The sequence below is a fragment of the Macaca thibetana genome, chromosome 14, assembly GCF_024542745.1.
Source record: "Macaca thibetana thibetana isolate TM-01 chromosome 14, ASM2454274v1, whole genome shotgun sequence".
Lineage (NCBI taxonomy): Eukaryota > Metazoa > Chordata > Mammalia > Primates > Cercopithecidae > Macaca > Macaca thibetana.
In genome coordinates, this window is record NC_065591.1 from 66,716,776 (window position 1) to 66,734,272 (window position 17,497).

The 17,497-nt window shown below is 41.9% G+C and overlaps 2 protein-coding genes across 4 annotated transcripts in view; one reads left to right on the top strand and one right to left on the bottom strand.

The window, feature by feature from the left end:
• Positions 1–17,497, top strand: part of RPS3 (ribosomal protein S3) — a 735,956-nt gene that overhangs the window by 408,452 nt on the left and 310,007 nt on the right. The window lies entirely within an intron of this gene.
• Positions 905–9,950, bottom strand: LOC126935129 (olfactory receptor 2AT4). The gene is made up of 2 exons (XM_050756337.1): positions 9,884–9,950; positions 905–2,570 (listed from the first exon to the last, which is right to left on the bottom strand). The coding sequence occupies exon 2, from the start codon at positions 1,923–1,925 to the stop codon at positions 963–965; it is 963 nt and encodes a 320-aa protein (XP_050612294.1). The 5' UTR covers positions 1,926–2,570; positions 9,884–9,950; the 3' UTR covers positions 905–962.

The following is a 17,497-nucleotide window of genomic DNA, read 5'->3' on the forward strand; positions in this document are numbered from 1 at the left end:
AATTGAGGGAATTGTGGGGTTTTTCTTTCTGATTTCTTTGAACTATGTAAAAATAATTACATATATATAGTCTTGCTTCCATTCCGGTTCCGTCCCTTCCTGTTCCCTCCCTCTCCTTATAGATAACCATCTTTATGAGTTCGCATTTTCCCCCTAGCTTTTTCCTGAAATTTTAAGCAAACTATCTCCTTTCTTACAAAAACACTTTTCTGCAGCTTGCTTTTTTTCACTTAACACATATCCTAGAGATGATACCATATCAGTAGAGAGCTTCCTCATTTCCTTTTTATTACTGCATCATGCATTTTCACAGTTTATTCAATAAGTTCCCTGTATAGTGATGAATACGTAACCTAATGAATGATTGACAGTGACTCCTCGGGATAGATCCCTAGAAGTGATACTGCTGAGTCAAAGGGTAAATGCATATGTACTTTTGGTAGGTATTGTGGTAGTGTTATACCAATTTGTATCCTCACAAGCAAGTTATAAAAGTTCTGTTTTTCTACATGCATATTGTCAAAATATTGGATTTTTGCTAATCTGATTAAGTGAAAAATAGCATTTCAGCACAATTTAAATTCATATTCTTTTTATAAAGTGAAGACTCATTATTTAAAGGCCACTGCATTTTTTTGGTGATTTGTCTACACATATATTTGCCCATGTTTTTATTGAAATGTTTATTTCAGTCTTCTACATTCTTTGTATAATATGAATATTTGCATTTCCCTGTGATATGTTTTTTATTTGTTTTTTTGACTTTGCTTATAATAATTTTTTGCCATGAAGATTTTTTATTTTAGTAAAGGTTTCTTGGATTACTAAATAGCAAAATTTTATACAACAACTTAATATTCCTATAAAAATTAACATTATTTCATTATTATGTATTGAGTCCTTACTCTGTGCTAAGCACTGTTATTTGGTGTCCTGGAAGCAGAATTAGCTGCATTTAAAGGTCAAATGCTCCTGTCACAGCTTAGGTCTTGAGACATGATTTTGGTGATGGCTGCCTTTACATCCCTGTTTCTCAGAGTGTAAATGAGGGGGTTGAGAATTGGTGTAAGAATGGCATATACCACATTGCCCATGATGTGGAAGTCAAGGGACAGGTCAACCCTGTAAGCCACGTAGGCTATAGCAATAAATGAGTAGTAGGTGCCCACCACCAGGAGGTGGGAGCTGCAGGTGGAGAAGGCTTTTGCCCGTCCTTCTCGGGAACTGATGCGAAGCACCAAGGCCAGGATGTGGGCATAGGAGAGAAGCACCAGGAGAAGGGGGAAGAAGGACACCACCATGGCGATGCAGAAGCCCATGAGGATCTGGAGGGTGGTGTCAGAGCAGGAGGCCTGGACCACAGCCAGATGATCACAGAAGCAGTGGTAGATGTAGGCAATTCTGTTGTATGTCATCTGGGAGGTCCTTACTACTGCTGGGATGGGCAGGAGGAGGGCAGTAAGCCAGGCACTGGCTGCCAAGGTAGCACTGGTCTGTGGGTTCATGAGGACAGGGTAGTGCAGTGGGTGGCAGATAGCCACATAGCGGTCATAGGCCATGACCACCAGGATGAAGGCTTCTGAACATGTAAAACTTTGGAAGAGGTACATCTGCAGTAAGCAGGAAGAAAAGCTGAGGAAGCGGTCCCCAAGCAAGAATAGGGACAGCATCTTGGGGACAGTTGTTGTGGTGAAAAGGATGTCCAAGGTGGAGAGGTTGATCAGAAAGAAGTACATGGGCTTGTGGAGGCTGGGCTCTGCCACCACGGCCACCAGAACCAGGGCATTACCCATCAGGATGAGAAGGTAGAAGAGGAGGAAAATAAAAAACACAGGGAGGAAGAAGATCTCTGGCAGAGAGGGGATGCCCACCAGATAGAAGATGGGTGAGCCATCCACTGATTCATTACAGGCTGTGGCATCCATGGTGAGACACAGCTGGATTTCTCAGAGATGAGCAGCTGGAACATCTAGACACTGGAAACATCTGGAAACCATAGAAACAAAGGATTCTGGAGTGATAATTCTATAATGTTTACTCTGTAGGTAATATAAGCACAATTATTTACAACCAACTGTAGAGGACTGATGAGGGGCTATGGTATTGACTTTTACCATGTGAACCCAAAATTTGTCAAATATTGATTATTAATTAATTAATAACCTACCAAATAGAAGTCTGTATGCTTTGTTTAGGTGATGAAGTGATCAAAGTGAAGAAGGCAGGCAAAGTTCTTGTCTTCCCAGAGTTTATATTTTACTGGAAAAATCAAATCTAAACAGTTGATTGTTGAATTATAATTATGAAAGTGCTTTGGAAAGGCTTCTGTTGGTCTCCATCTAAGGTTCCATGCTGTGTGGTTTAGGTTGATGTCAGATCTCATAAATCAAGTCCTTAAGCTCATGTCTCTACTTTTGCACTCACTCAAAGTTCTACCATGTTCCATTGAGGGGCTCCTTTCTCCAAGGCTGTGTGTAATATGCAGCTGCTCACACTCTTATTAACTCTTGTATGCCTTGAGTAGTGGTTCTTTCTGACTCCATTTAAGCTAGGTGTCTGGACTTCGGCTCCTGCATTGGATATAATAGACCATGATAGCCCAACACTTTCACTGCAACGACTAGGGAAACCTGGATAAATTACACAAATCATATTTTTAAACAAATTGAGGAATATGAGTGCCATAAGGATGCGATGAAGTCAAACTCCAATGGGTGAGACCCTCCAAAGTTAACTAATAATCACCAGCTCTTTTGTTCTCCAGGAGTATTTGATTTGGGAACCATAGTGTGGCTGAGACTTGGACTAGGCAGAGAGTCATATATGAGAGAAAGAGAAACCAGTAAGACTTGTGATAGTTAAAAAAGGATTAGCAAAACATATTGGAAATTTGAGGCACTCTAAATGCATAACAAGTTTTCCCTATGGGACATCTGAATTCTGGCTATGCAAGGGAGGCTAGAAAGCTGGGCTGAGGGCCTCTAAAAGACAAAACAAAATCTTCCATGATTCCCATGATGCTTAAGAGAATAGAGGAAGAGGGATTTCCTCACACACACACTGGTATTTCCTCTCAAAACATTTTACAAAGATTTGAAGCTATGTGTGTATGTAGTGGGCGGGGGGAAAGGAGGGACGGGGAATGCAGCTAACGAATTAAGCTCAAAACCACCAAAGGATAGATGCAAATCTCCCATACTCCTTCAGGGCTGAGGAGACAAGGATCAACCAGGCTGTAAGCTCAAAACTCAGGAGGGTCATAACTTCAGAACAAGAACAAGCCAAAGTTGGACTAAATTTTACTAGAACTGAAACTCAGCCCTAACCTAACTCAAGCCTTAATTGGCTTTAGGTAGCCAGCCTATCTTACTCTACCTGCCTAACAAAGAAAAGGGAGGAATCTGTCTGATGAGAGACATCATCTGGGGCCTCTATGAATCTAATATAAATAATGTTTGGTGCACAACATGAATTATTGCAAAAGGCAGGAAAATGTGACCAACAATCAAGAGGGAAAATATATGATACAAGTTGACATACAGATGATCCCATTACCTGAGTTAGCAAACAAGGACTCTAGTATAACTATGTTTATATATTAAAGAAAATAGAGGAAATGTTGATAAAATGGGTTTTAAAATGGACAATTTCAATAGAAAATTGGAATCTATTTTAAAAAGAATCAAGCAAACATTCTAGAAGTGAAATATCCAATATTTGAAATTAAGAACTCACTGAATAGGTAAAATAGCAAACTGGACACAACAGAAGATAGGATTAGAGACCTGGAAAATAGATCAGTAGAAGTAAATTTTACTTCGCTCAAAAAAGACAATAATAAATACAATACAAAGAGAATAAGAAAAGGCAGGAACCGGACTAGAAGATATTTTCCTATTTTCAATATATTTATCGAAGGCCATGTATCCAGTATATATAAAAACCTCGACAACCAGTAAGAAAAAGATAGATGACCTAATAGACAAATGGGCTAAAGACTTGAATAAGTGGGCACTTTACAAAAGAGAACATCCAAATGGCCAATAAGCATACGAAAAAATTATCCTTCTAGAAACGTAAATTAAAATACAGGATGTTAATAGTACATACTCACTAAAATGGCTAAACTTAAAAGGACCACAAGTGTTGGTGAGATATGGAGTAACTGGTACCCTCATACATTGATGGTAACTAATACAACCACTTTGGATAACAGCGTGGCCACAGCTTCTTAAACTTATGACTCAGCAATTTCACATCAAGACATATAACCAAGAGGTAAGACAAGGTATTCAGCTATTTTTGTTTGTTCATTTGTTTAAGGTACTCAGGTGTAATAAAGCCCAAAACTATTTGGGATGAATAATATATAGATAACTATAGATATAAATACAAATCTATATAGAGATACAGCTAAAGATATAGCACATTTCTAGCAACCCAGAAACGGCTAGTGACACAGCTAAAGATATAGCACATTTCTAGCAACCCAGAAAGCTCCCTTGCACCAGATCCAATAAATTCCCCTACCCCCAATGTAGCTATTGTTGTGAGTTCTGTCACCATTGGTTACATTTTTCTGCTTTTGATGTTGCTCTAAACGGCTTTTGTTAGGCTGGGCATGGTGGCTCACACCTGTAATCCTAATAGTTTGGGAGGCTGAGGCAGGCAGATCACAGGAGTTCGAGACCAGCCTAGGCAACATGGCAAAACTCTGTCTCTACAAAAAAATTTAAAAATGAAAAATAAGATAAAAAAAAAAAAAAGATAAGGCTGGGTGCGGTGGCTCATGCCTGTAATCCCAGCACTTTGGGAGGCCAAGGCAGGCAGATCATGAGGTCAGGAGTTTGAGACCAGCCTGACCAACATGGCGAAACCTCGTCTGTACTAAAAATACAAAAATTAGCTGGGCATGGTGGCGCATGCCTGTAATCCCACCTACTCAGGAGGCTGAGGCAGGAAAATCGCTTGAACCTGGGAGGTGAATGTTGCAGTGAGCTGATATTGTGCCACTGCACTCCAGTCTGGTGACAGAGCAAGACTCTGTCTCAAGAATAAATAAATAAATATATGCATACATACATACATAAATGTTTATTGTCATATTACAGTAAAAGGAAGGGCAAAAGATGCCTTTTGTGAGGGGACTTGCTTCCAGATTGGAATCTAAGTTAAAGGTGTGTTCTACCCAATAGCAGAAACAGAAATTGGAGGATGTCCCTGTGTAAGAGCATGACTTTTGTTCTCTCCTATCAGCTACGCTGTTCAGCAGGTGTTCCTGATTAACCATGTCATTATCACTATCCTGTAGTCTTCCCTAACCCCAGATAAGATGGTACTACAGGAATCTGGAAACTTGGGAGTCTTGGGAGCCATTGTTGCTAGAGAACATCTTGTGACAAGTGCCCAAAGGCAGAAGACCCCATCCTAGAGGTTGTTCTCCCCCTGTCAAGGAAGAAGAGATGTGTGCTTTTGTCTGCCCACAGAACCAGAGATCTTTAACTGAGGGAGAATATTGACTGCTCTACTATGTTGGGGATTTCTCTCTGAATAAACAATCCAGGAGCAAGTTCACGTTTATGTTTACATCATTGCCTCTTGACCCTGAAGATTCTAAGAGTACCTTCTCTCTGATTTTCCCTATTTCTCTTACCACTAATAAAATATCTCTCATGCCGTTGAATCGTAAAAGTACCAAACCTGGAAATATCCAGTCGGCTTTTCCTTTTTTTTTTTTTTGAGACAGAGTCTTGCTCTACCGCCCAGGCTAGTATGCAGTGGGGCAAGCTCGGCTCACTGCAACCTCCGCCCTCCTGGGTTCAAGCAATTCATGTGCCTCAGCCTCCTGAGTATCTGGGATTACAGACATGTGCCATCACGCCCAGCTAGTTTTTGTATTTTTAGTAGAGACGGAGTTTCACCATGTTGGCCAGGCTGGACTCGAACTCCTGACCTCAAGTGATCCGCCCGCCTCAGCCTCCCAAAGTGCTGGGATTACAGGTGTGAACCACCACACCTGGCCAGCTTTTTCTTTTAAGAGAGAAAGGGCAAAAGACAAAAACATCCAGGGCTTTCCCATACTGTCATGGCCAGCGAGCCACAGAGATAGACTGGAGCCCAGGTTCTAACTCCCAGAGCAGCATTCTTCTATAGTCAGTTCCCTGGAGAATCTGGAAGTTCAAGTTTTCATGAGGGGAGAGACTGGGGCAAATGTTTTCTCTTTCCTTCTCCATATCTTTGGCTGATATTATCAGCAGCAAACTGTAAATTTCAGAGTTTGTTCTTTAGTTTCCTAAGTGTGGGGTGGCCTGGTTCTCTGTCAGAGAGTGAAGGCTGGTAAAACGTCTTTCTAAAAGACATATGAGGCGGGACACAGGGGTTCACAGCTGTAATCCCAGAACTTTGGGGGGCCAAGGTGGGAGAATGCTTGAGACCTGGAGTTCGAGGCCGGCCTGGGCAACATAGCAAGACCCTGTCTCTACAAAAAATTAAAAAATTAGCCAAGTACAGTGGCTTGTGCCTGTGGTCTCACTACTCAGAAGGCTGAGGCAGGAAGATCACTTGAGCCCGGGAGTTCAAGACTACAGTGAGCTATAGTCATGCCACTGCACTCCAGCCTGGGCAACAGAGGGAGACCCTGTCTTTTAAACAAAACAAATAAACAAAAAGACACATGGGACAGACCACTCCATTGTGAATGCTCCCTTGAAAGAGTATTCTACAGATTGGCCCCCATTACGCAAGCAGGAAAGCAAAACTGCTGCACCTCCACTTAAGAGATAACCCTCGGTTAACAGAACCAACCTGCCTAAGCAAATCACCAGGTTTTTCTAATACCCAGAGATGCAAACTACATTATTCTGAACATTGTTACAGCTCAGGGAAGTCAATTATGGATTGAATGCCACCGAGTTAGGCTGAGTTGGGGTTTGAGGGGTAGAAATTCAGAGCCGTCAAGCCTGACTGAGCCTCTCTTCCCACCTCCTCCCTCACTTCTATTAAACAGCAGGAGAGACAGATGCTGAGTCTGAAGTCCAGAAATAGTGTCTTTTCAAGGTCAACCAACAAATTCATAGCAGAAGTAGGGCTTAAAGCCAGTGTTCTGGCTCCCACCCAGTCTTTGTGGGATTTTTCATGAGAGGATGATTCCTTAGCCTGCTATTCAAAACCTGTCTTCTTGTAGCCTTGTTTCTCCTGATTCTAGTCAAATGGCAACTCCTTGCTCTTGCCTTGTGCTTCTGCCAAACTCAGCTCAAATATTAATTACTTCCTCCAAGAGGTCTTCTATGTTCCTGGCTGGACCATATCAGGAGCCTCTTTCCTGGGCTCTTGAAGTTCCTGGGCTTCTGTTTGTTGTAATTGTGATTACACTGGGTTGTCACTGTCTATTTATGTGTTCGCCACACCAGAAGCACTCTCAGATCATTTCTATTTAATACTGCACCCCCTTCCCAGGAGCTTAGTGCTCCAGAATGCGGCTTTCCCGACTGGCCTTGTTTTGCTGATAAATCATCCAATAGGAATGAAGGGGTCATTAGTGATTAAGTAGTTTTCACCTAACCTCTTTTTTTTTTTTTTTTTTTTTTTTTTTGAGACTGAGTCTTGCTCTATCGTACAGGCTGGAGTGCAGTGGTACGATCTCGGCTCACTGCAACCTCTACCTCCTGGGTTCAAGCGATTCTCATGCCTCAACCTCCCGAGTAGCTAGGATTACAGGCACATGCCACCGTGCCTGGCTAATTTTTGTATTTTTAGTAGAGATGGGGTTTCACTATGTTGGCCAGGCTAGTCTTGAAGTCCTGACCTCAAGTGATCCGCCCGCCTCGGCCTCCCAAAGTGCTGGCACTTCACCTAACCTCTTTATTATACCGATGGGGACAGAAAAGGGAGTCCCAGAAAAGGGAGTCCCAGAAATGGGCTGTGACTTTCCCAAGGTTACACAGTAAGCAGGCGATAGAACTAGAACTAGACTCTCAACAGGGCTAGATTATCAACTCACCTTGAGCCAGGGGTAACTCGGGGATGAGCCCAGGCTGCCCCACCTACATGGGGCCACAGGACAGACCAACCAGTTGAGGTGTTTGTGCTCCTCTCAGTCCAAAGGCCCGGAAGCACTTCCTTCCCCTCAAACTGCTGTCTTGGCAGAGCAGGCCTATGCAATGGAAAAACAGAGCATGTGCTTAGGGCACCAGCTAGATAGGAACATAAAAAAAAAAAAGATCAGGCGCAGTGACTCACGCCTGTAATCCCAACACTTTGGGAGGCCAAGGTGGGCAGATTGCCTGAGCTCAGGAGTTCACAACCAGCCTGGGCAACACGGTGAAACCCCAAGTCTACTAAAATACAAAAAAAATTAGCTGGCATGGTGGCACTTCCCTGTAGTCCCAGCTACTTGGGAGGCTGAGGCAGGGGAATTGCTTGAACCTGGAGGCAGAGGTTTCAGTGAGCTGAGATTGTGCCACTACACTCTGGCCTGGGCGACAGAGCAAGACTCTGTATTAATTAATTAATTAATTAATTAATTAATTTTGGAAAGAATTCAGGGCAAGGCACCGTGGCTTACTCCTATAACCCTAGCACTTTGGGAGGCAGAGGCAGGAGGATTGCTTGAGGCCAAGAATTTAAGACCAACCGGGCCAACAGAGCAAGACACTATCTTTAAAAAAATTATTTTTAAAGAAAGAAAGAATTCAGAATTTGATATTTTTAAAAAACGTTAATGTGTAGCATCACGGTAAAAATCAGAAAATGTTGGGCTTCTTTACATTTGCTTTGTGGTTTAGATTAAGTGATTTTAGTTTGAATTACATATTGCAGGGATGTTTTTAGTGCTTCCAATCACTGAAAGCATAATTTAGGGGAACATTTCCTTAGGAGGACCCTCCCTGCCAGGATTACCTATGAGTCAGTTATAGTGCTGGTTGAGGAGAGAGAAGGACAAAAAAACCAGTCACCCCAATGTTCAACCTGCATTTTACATACGTCATCTTACATCACACAAACCTGCCAGGGAGTGGTCATGCCCCTGCAACTAATGAAGAAACTGAGGGTCAGAGAAGGACAGGCCCTCATTTAAGGCCATGGCTGGTGAGGGATGAGAACAGAGGCTGTTCCTGGAGCCAGCCTGCTGCAAGGGATTGAGCCTCACCAGCCTGCTGGACCAGCTCTGCCACTCTCTTCCTGTGACGCTGGGTCTCTCTGCCTCAGTTTTCCCATCTATAAAATGAGGATTTTGGAAGCAATGATCTCCAGCTTGATAAACACTTTTGAGTATCCACTCTGTGCTTAGCTAAATGAGAGATTCGAAGACGGATGTGTCATGGCCTCAGCCTCTTAGGAAGGAAAGCAAGGGCGCTCCCATTTGTTAAGCCTCTGTTGCATGCTTGATTCTTCACAGTCATTATGCCATTACACATCATTACGACCCCCAAACTCATGCAGTTCTCTCATGATATTCTCACCACCCTGCACTGTTCCCATAGAAAAGGAGCAGGATATACGTGAAGCACAGAATTTAGGTCTATTAACTTCGGAGTTAGAAAGACCTGAGTTTCCTTCCTGGCTCCACCACTTTCCTCCTATGGACTGCAATTCCCTCACAAATTATTCCCATTTCTCTTATTGTCATCAGCTTTGCCTCCTTGTGAGGAATTCTCTTCCAAGATCATCAGCCTCTTGCTTGTGACTGCACAGCCCTGCCCCTGCCTGCTAGGGTGTCTGGTCTGCACTCACCCAGGCTGACTGTGCATGGTTGATTTGGATCATGGGACCCTGACATTCCCAGGATCTCTACTATGGTTGTATATGCCCCCAGCCTCCCTGAGCCTATCTCCCCATCCCAGCCTCTGCCTGCTCTGTGCACTCCATCTCCAGCCCAGCTCACCTACCAAGCCTGGTCCGCCTTGATGTCTTGTGTGGAGTCGTCACACTTGGCCTTGGGTGGGAAGAGCCAGGTAGAAACTCAACCATGGCCCTTTAAACCCTTGGACCCCTCTCTGCAGCCAGGCCTACTGGGGCTCTCTCCCACAAGATGGCTCTCCTGTGGGACCAGAGACCTGCCAGTCAGCTGAGAACGACTTCCGAGGGTGGAGTGGGGGACTTTGTTCTGGGCTTTGCTGATAATGGAAACATCGTTAACAACCCTCATGGGTCCCAGAACTTTATTACCAGTATTATTCCTATTTTCCCATCTGGCCCTCACAACAGCCAGGGAAGACAGGCAGAGTCAGGATTATTTCCACTACTTTACATTTGAGGAAACTGAGATCTAGAACAGTGAGGTGATTTGTCAAAGGTCACATGACTGGCCGGTGGCAGAGCTGGGATTTGTACCCAAGGTTCCAATTCTGGTTCAGTGGTTCAGCAACATGTTATCTAATGCTAAGACCCGAGTTATTCCCAGTAATATCACTTTGAACAAATCCCTTAACCTCTCTGGGTCTTCATTTTGTCATCTGTAGAATGGGTATAACGACACTAACTCTCTCACAGGATGACTGGGCAGGTTGAGGTGCTTCACCCAGTTCCTGCCGCTTATTAGGCATTCAATAAGTGAGAGCTATTATTTAATGAACCAAAGCAGTAAAGCCCTGTTGAATGAATATGATACTTCTGCTGCTGTGCAGTGAGAACTTGCAAAGGTTTTGTGGAAAGAATGTGAGGGTGGAAGTCTCTGCCCCAACCCCAGACAGGACAAAGTCAAGAGTTACAGACTCTTCCTGCCTCAATCTTTCTGATTCTCTCCTTTGGCTCCAGTGTTCTATGTTTCTGACTTGACTGACTTGGTCACTCCTACTAATACACATAAAATTTCAATATTTTTTAATTTCACAAGTAATAAACAGAACCTCATTGTAAGACATTTTAATCAATACAGAGCTTTACTGAGTCAAAAGTGAAAGTTCTAGGCCGGGTGCGGTAGCTCACGCCTGTAATCCCAGCACTTTGGGGGGCCGAGGTGGGAGGATCTCTTGAGCCCAGGAGAAAGAGGGCAGCCTGGACAACATGGCAAAACCCTATCTCTACTGAAAAATACAAAAAATTAGCTGGGCATGGTGGCATGCACCTGTAGTCTCAGCTACCAGGGAAGCTGAGGCAGGAGAAACACCTGAGCCCGGGAAGTTGAGGCTGCAGTGAGCCACAATTGTGCCTCTGTACTCCAGACTTAGCAATGGAGTGAGACACTGTCAGGAAGGAAGGAAGGAAAGGAAGGAAGGAAGGAAGGAAGGAAGGAAGGAAGGAAGGAAGGAAGGAAGGAAGGAAGGAAGGAAGGAAGGAAGGAAAAAGAAAAGAAAGAAGGAAGGAAAAAGAAAAAGAAAGAGAAAGGAAGAAAGAAAGGAAGAAAGAAAGAAAGAAAGAAAGAAAGAAAGAAAGAAAGAAAAAGAAAGAAAGAAAAGTTAGTTTTTTTCACACCAATTCTTACCCACATTTTTCCTCCCTGCTCCAGAAGTAGCCATTATTACTGATTTGATATGTTTCTCCCAGACTTTTCTAAGTGTGTGTGTGTGTGTGTGTGTGTGTACAGTTTTGCTTTTCTTTCAATTTACATTGAATCATTCTGTATTTATTGTATAGCATATCTTAATTTAATAACTCTTGGAATTTTTCTGTGTCTGATCTGCTTCATTTTTTGTATCTGATATTTGGCATTTTGTAGTACAGATACAACATAGTTTGTCTAATAACAAACATTTAAGTTGTATCTCATTCTTGCTATTAGGAACACTATTATAATTTAACATGCATTTGGGGTCACATGTGCTCAAATATTTCTCTGAGATAGACAGATCCTTAGAAGTAGAACTTCCAGGCCAAGCAGTCAGCACATTTTCAAATGGAATGGGGTGTGCATGTGCAGGGACTATCCCAGCTTCAAACCCAGAGGCTTTGAGGATACTGAGTCACAGTGATGACTGGGATGACCCTGTTACACCCGGCCTGATGCTTCTGCCCAGGACCAGGGGAAACCCATGCATGAAGGGTTCATTTCAGCCTGCAGAAGAGACTTCCCTAATAGACCTCTGCAGACTGCAGACTTTCAACTGCAGACTGCGAGGTTACTAAGTCCTTGGCAGCTGAGCACAGAGCATGATGGAAATGAAAACATGGTACAACAGAGGTTACAGCCCCCTCCTGACCTGATAAACTTCATGATGGAGCTGAAGATGGTTTGGGAAGTTTCTTTGAATCACAAGCAGAACTATATGTGCTGTCTCCTCCTGTCTAGATCTACTCACTACTTGCTAGTAGTAGTGAGTAGATCAGAGAAGAATTATGGTTTGGGATAAATTTATTTATGTGGATCTTCACTTTGGTGCCATAAAGGTAAGTGCTAAAGATGTTTCTGGGGGAGAAGACTAAGCTCTCTTAAGTTAAAGGCAAAGAATCCCGCAAAATCACCAGGATGTTAGGTGGATTCTTTTGTTCTGTTTTCTGTTTCTTAGACATGATGATATCCTTAATAAGCCTTAAAAAGCCATCTTTTGGCAGCATAAGAATGACTTAAGACTTTTGAGATGTTATGTATGAAAGTGACTAAAATACTTGGGCACTTGGGCCAAAATAACCCATATGGAATGCAACAGTTAAGAGAATTGCAATAAGTAGGAGCAAACAAACAAAAACTACAATTTAGAATCCTTTTAGATTTCCTATTTTATTTTACTAAAGAGAATGAACCAAAATAGAAGAGAGTAAAACTGTTGGCTGAGATTTCTTTGTATGAAAAGCCAACATTCTAAGACTCACTTTTATAACATTATGGGATAAAATAGGATTTCTTTTATTACCTCTAAGAATAAAACTGTCCTCATCCTGCTGGGAAATAACTGGCTATTCTATAGCCACGGTAACAATGATCAGAACTTGTCTGAAACATACTTAACTTGCTGGGCGTGGTGGCTCACACTTGTCATACCAGCATTTTGGGAGGCCAACGTGGGTGGATTGCCTGAGCTCAGGAGTTCAAGACCAGCCTGGGCAACATGGCTGAAACCCTGTCTCTACTAAAATACAAAAAAAAAAAAAATTAGCTGGGCCCAGTGGTGTGCACCTGTGGTCCCAGCCACTCAGGAGGCTGAGGCATGAAAATTGCTTGAACCCAGGAGGTGGAGGTTGCAATGAGCCAGGTTACACCACTGCACTCCAGCCTGGGCAACAGAATGAGACTCTGTTTCCAAAAAAGCCCCCCTCAAAAAAACAAAGAAACATACTTAATTGTTTAATTACAGCTTTGAGCCAGTACACACACTTCTGAAAGTCAGCGAATCTTGAAGTCAGCCACTCAGCAATGATTTAACTCCAGTACCCACACTTCCATAGCTAAAGGCAAACTAATCCCTAAACATCCCCACCTCTGAAAGTCCACCAACCCCAGATCTCCACATTTTCCACAGCCCTGTGCAAGATCAGCTCCCTGTGTTTCTCAAGAACAGATTATATCATAAACCATAGCATCCTGTGCTTACACTAGTGACACATTCAGCCTTTTGTTTCTGACATTGAGTAGTGATCTGTTCCTTTAATATTTCTTATTTATTTCTATATGGTCTATAGTAATGTCCCCTCTTTCACTTCTGATTTTAGTAATGGGAGTCTTACCTCTTTTTATATTGGTGGGCTAAAGTTTTAACAGTTTTGTTAATATAGTCAAGGAACCAACTTTAGTTTTGTTATTTTCTTTATTTTTCTATTTTCTATTTCATTTATTTCTGTTCTAATCTTTGTTATTTTATGCCCACTTCTTGTTTGAATTGAGTTTGCTTCTTTTCTAATTTCTAAAGATAAACAGGGTATTGATTTGAGATTTGTTTTCTTTTTAATATAGGCATTTACAGCTGTAAATTTCCTTTTCTGTACTGCTTTAGCTGTAACCCATAAATTTGGGTATGTTGTTTTCATTTTCATTCATCTCAAAATATTTTCTAATTTCCCTTGTTATTTCTTCTTTTACCCACTGGTTATTAGAAGTTTCTTGTTTAATTTCCACATATATGTGGAAGTAGTGATAGAGGTTTTATTATTTTAAAGATAGCACAGAAAAAGTAGACAGGTTATTTAAAACATATATTGCTTAGAACAAAAAAAAAATTTTAAAGCAAGTTTACAAAAAAATGAAGCCCTCAAAGTTGAAATTAGACCAAGTCATGTACATCATTCTGGAAATAAAAGGAGGATAAAAGGAATTAAATTGAATCATGGTATTTGAAATATAAACAGAAAGCACAAAATAAGAATTTAGTATAAGTATTTTATTTTATTTACCATTAAGAATATATTAAATTGGCCGGACGTGGTGGCTCACACCTGTAATCCCAGCACTTTGGGAGGCCGAGGCAGGTAGATCACCTGAGGTTAGGAGTTTGAGACCAGCCTGACCAATATGGTGAAACCCCATCTTTACTAAAAATACAAAATTTAGCTGGGCATGGTGGCATGCACCTGTAGTCCCAGCTACTTGGGAGGCTGAGGCAGGAGAATTGCTTGAACCTGGGAGGCGGAGGTTGTAGTGAGCCGAGATCACGCCACTGCACTCCAGCCTGGGTGACAGAGCGACACTCCATCTCAAAAATATATATGTTAAATTAATGCAGAAGAAATAGCATTTCAATAAATATTATTCTTGTAATGGAATCATTGTCTCATGACTGCAAAAGGACTACATTAAATATTTTTACTACATGTGATAATTGAAGTCAGGTTTTGAGCTCAATGTTTTATTTGATTTTAGAAATATTTTAAACTAGTTTTTGATATCTTAGAGTTTATCTTTTTATCTTTCTTTCTCCCTCTCCCAGCTACATTGAGATATAAAATATAGCACGTAGTAGGTTCATGATATATATACTTACTATGTGAATGACAGCTATGTCATTTAGCTGACTGTTTTAATTTTCTTGTCAAGAGGTTTAGGTAGCCACTTTTGAGGACAGATAAATGATTAGGTTAAAAAAATTCAGATCATTGCCACATGTAAAACACATTAGTTTATGTAAGCATCCCAATGTTTGGTTAAAAAAACCCAAAGCTCTACTGGAGAGAATCAGTAAAATTAGGACCATTAGTCAGACATACTGTGACTCAGAATGAGCACTGCACTCTGAGATAAAAATGAGATCAATTTTAAGACAGCGTTTTCTGGATGGAAGTATGCCTCATGTGAGTTTAGTGTGAGGAGCCTCTTCAGATAACAAACCTAACTCAAGTGGGACTTTGATGCTGCCAGACATTCATCCTATATGTCTCCGTTCTTTTCTCTCATCTCCTCTTTTCAGTGACTTTTTCACACCTTCTCTTCACTCCTCAATCCAGCAATACCTCTTCCCATCGCCACTCCAGCAATCGTGCAATAACTCCCACAGACTGTCATCCCACAACCACCCACCTACCAGCCTCTGCACCCACACACTGCGCTTTCCTGTCTGTGACCACAGATGAACTCTTCATGCCCTTATCTAAAGTCAGTCACAGCCTGGGCAACATGCAAGACCCCATTCCTAAAAAACAAAAATATTAGCTGGGCATATTGGTGCATGCCTGTAGTCCCAGCTATACAGGAGGCTGAGGTGGGAGGATCGTTTGAGCCCAGGAGGTCAAGGCTGCAGTGAGCCATGATTGTGCCACTGACCTCCAGCCTGGGCAATAGAAGAAGACCCTGTCTCAAAAAATAAAAAGAAAGCCACTCTGCTGTTGGCTCCACCTCCTCAAAGCCAAAAGGAGCAGTCACGAGGGCCATTGTTGCTAGAAGGGACCCAGATAACTGAAAGCAGTAGCTGTCCAAAGACAAGGGAAGTTTGTCTCAAAGTTTTCAGGGATTGTTCTGAAAACTTTGATACATGCTCACTATGTTTGTGCTTGGGTCAGCCCTGGACTGGTGCACTGGAGCTGAGGGAAATACTGGCTTAGCCTACTTCAGGAGAAGCTTCTGATGGGTGGTCCTGTCAGCTTCAGGTTCATATCCACATTGCTGATCTTTGAATTCCAGTGATTCCATGAGCAGTTTTTCTTTGATTTTCTTGGAACTAAATCTACATTCTTTTCTAGAACAAAAGCATTCATGATGTGTAAAAAAATCACGATTCGTACTGTACGATCTCAATCTCATAAAACTGGATGTTATACCTATATGCACAAAGGACCTGGAAACTGTAAAAGCTTGTGATTGTAGGTGACTTTGTTCTTTACTTCTTGTGTTTTTAAGTATCCTAAAATACACATATTAACTTAAAAAATAAAGGTTATGTCACTAATCATTAGATAAATGTAAAGTAAAACCACAATGAGATACCATCTTACACCAGTCAGAGTGGCTATTATTAAAAAGTCAAAAAATAACACATGCCAGCAAGGTTGTGGAGAAAAGGGAATGCCTATACAATGCTGGTGAGAATGTAAATTAGTTCAGCCACTGTGGGAAGCAATTTGGTGATTTCTCAGAGAATTTAAAACAGAACTAACATTAGACCCAGCGATTCCATTATTGGGTATATACCCAAAGGAATAATCACTCTACCATAAAGACACATGCATGTACATGTTCATCACAGCACTATTCACAATAGCAAAGACATGAAATCAACCTAAATGCCCATCAACAGTAGACTGGATAAAGAAAATGTGGTATACATATACACCATGGAATACTATGCAGCCATGAAAAGGAACAAGATAATGTCCTTTGCAGCTACATGGATGGAGCTGGAGGTCATTATTCTAAGTGAACTAATGCAGAACGGAAAACCAAATACTTCATGTTTTCACTTTAAGAGGGAGCTAAACATTGAGTACACATGGGCACAAAGAAGGAAACAACAGACACCAGAGCCCACTTGAGGGTGAAGGGTGGGAGGAAAGTGAGGATCACAAAACTACCTATCAAGGCCAAGCACAGTCACTCATGCCTGTAATCCCAGCACTTTGTGAGACCGAGGTGGATGAGATCACTTGAGGCCAGGAGTTCAATACCAGATTGAGCAATATGGTGAAACCCCGTCTCTACTAAAAATACAAAAATTAGCCGAGTGTGCATAGCAGCGCATACCTGTAATCCCAGCTACTCAGGAGGTTGAGGCAGAAGAATCACTTGAACCCAGGAGGTGGAGGTTGCAGTAAGCCAAGATTGCACAACTGTACTCCAGCCTGGTGACAGAGTGAGACTCTGTCTGGAAAATAAAAATAAAAATAAAAAAGAAAGTCCTGGGTTGCTTGTTGCTCTGATTTATTGTGAAGCCTGGCTCCCAGATTTGGAAGTGGTGACTGGAAAATGCTTTGTCTAAAATGAACATGGGATAGATGACCCTCTTGTGTGAGAGCTCCCTGATAAAGAATCTCAGAGGTCACCCCCATGAGCTGTACAGGAGTTGAATATGGACTATCATCATTCTAAAGGGTTAATGCTCAGTTAACTAAAGCCCCATCCCAACAGATCTAATAGACAGGTTTTCATTGAACCCAAAAGGATGCAAACTGCACTTCCCTGGACATTGCTGCACTCAGAGTG

Bases quoted from the DNA above. Each gene is read 5' to 3' on its own strand.
- LOC126935129 (XM_050756337.1), bottom strand. From the start codon at position 1,925: ATGGATGCCACAGCCTGTAATGAATCAGTGGATGGCTCACCCATCTTC.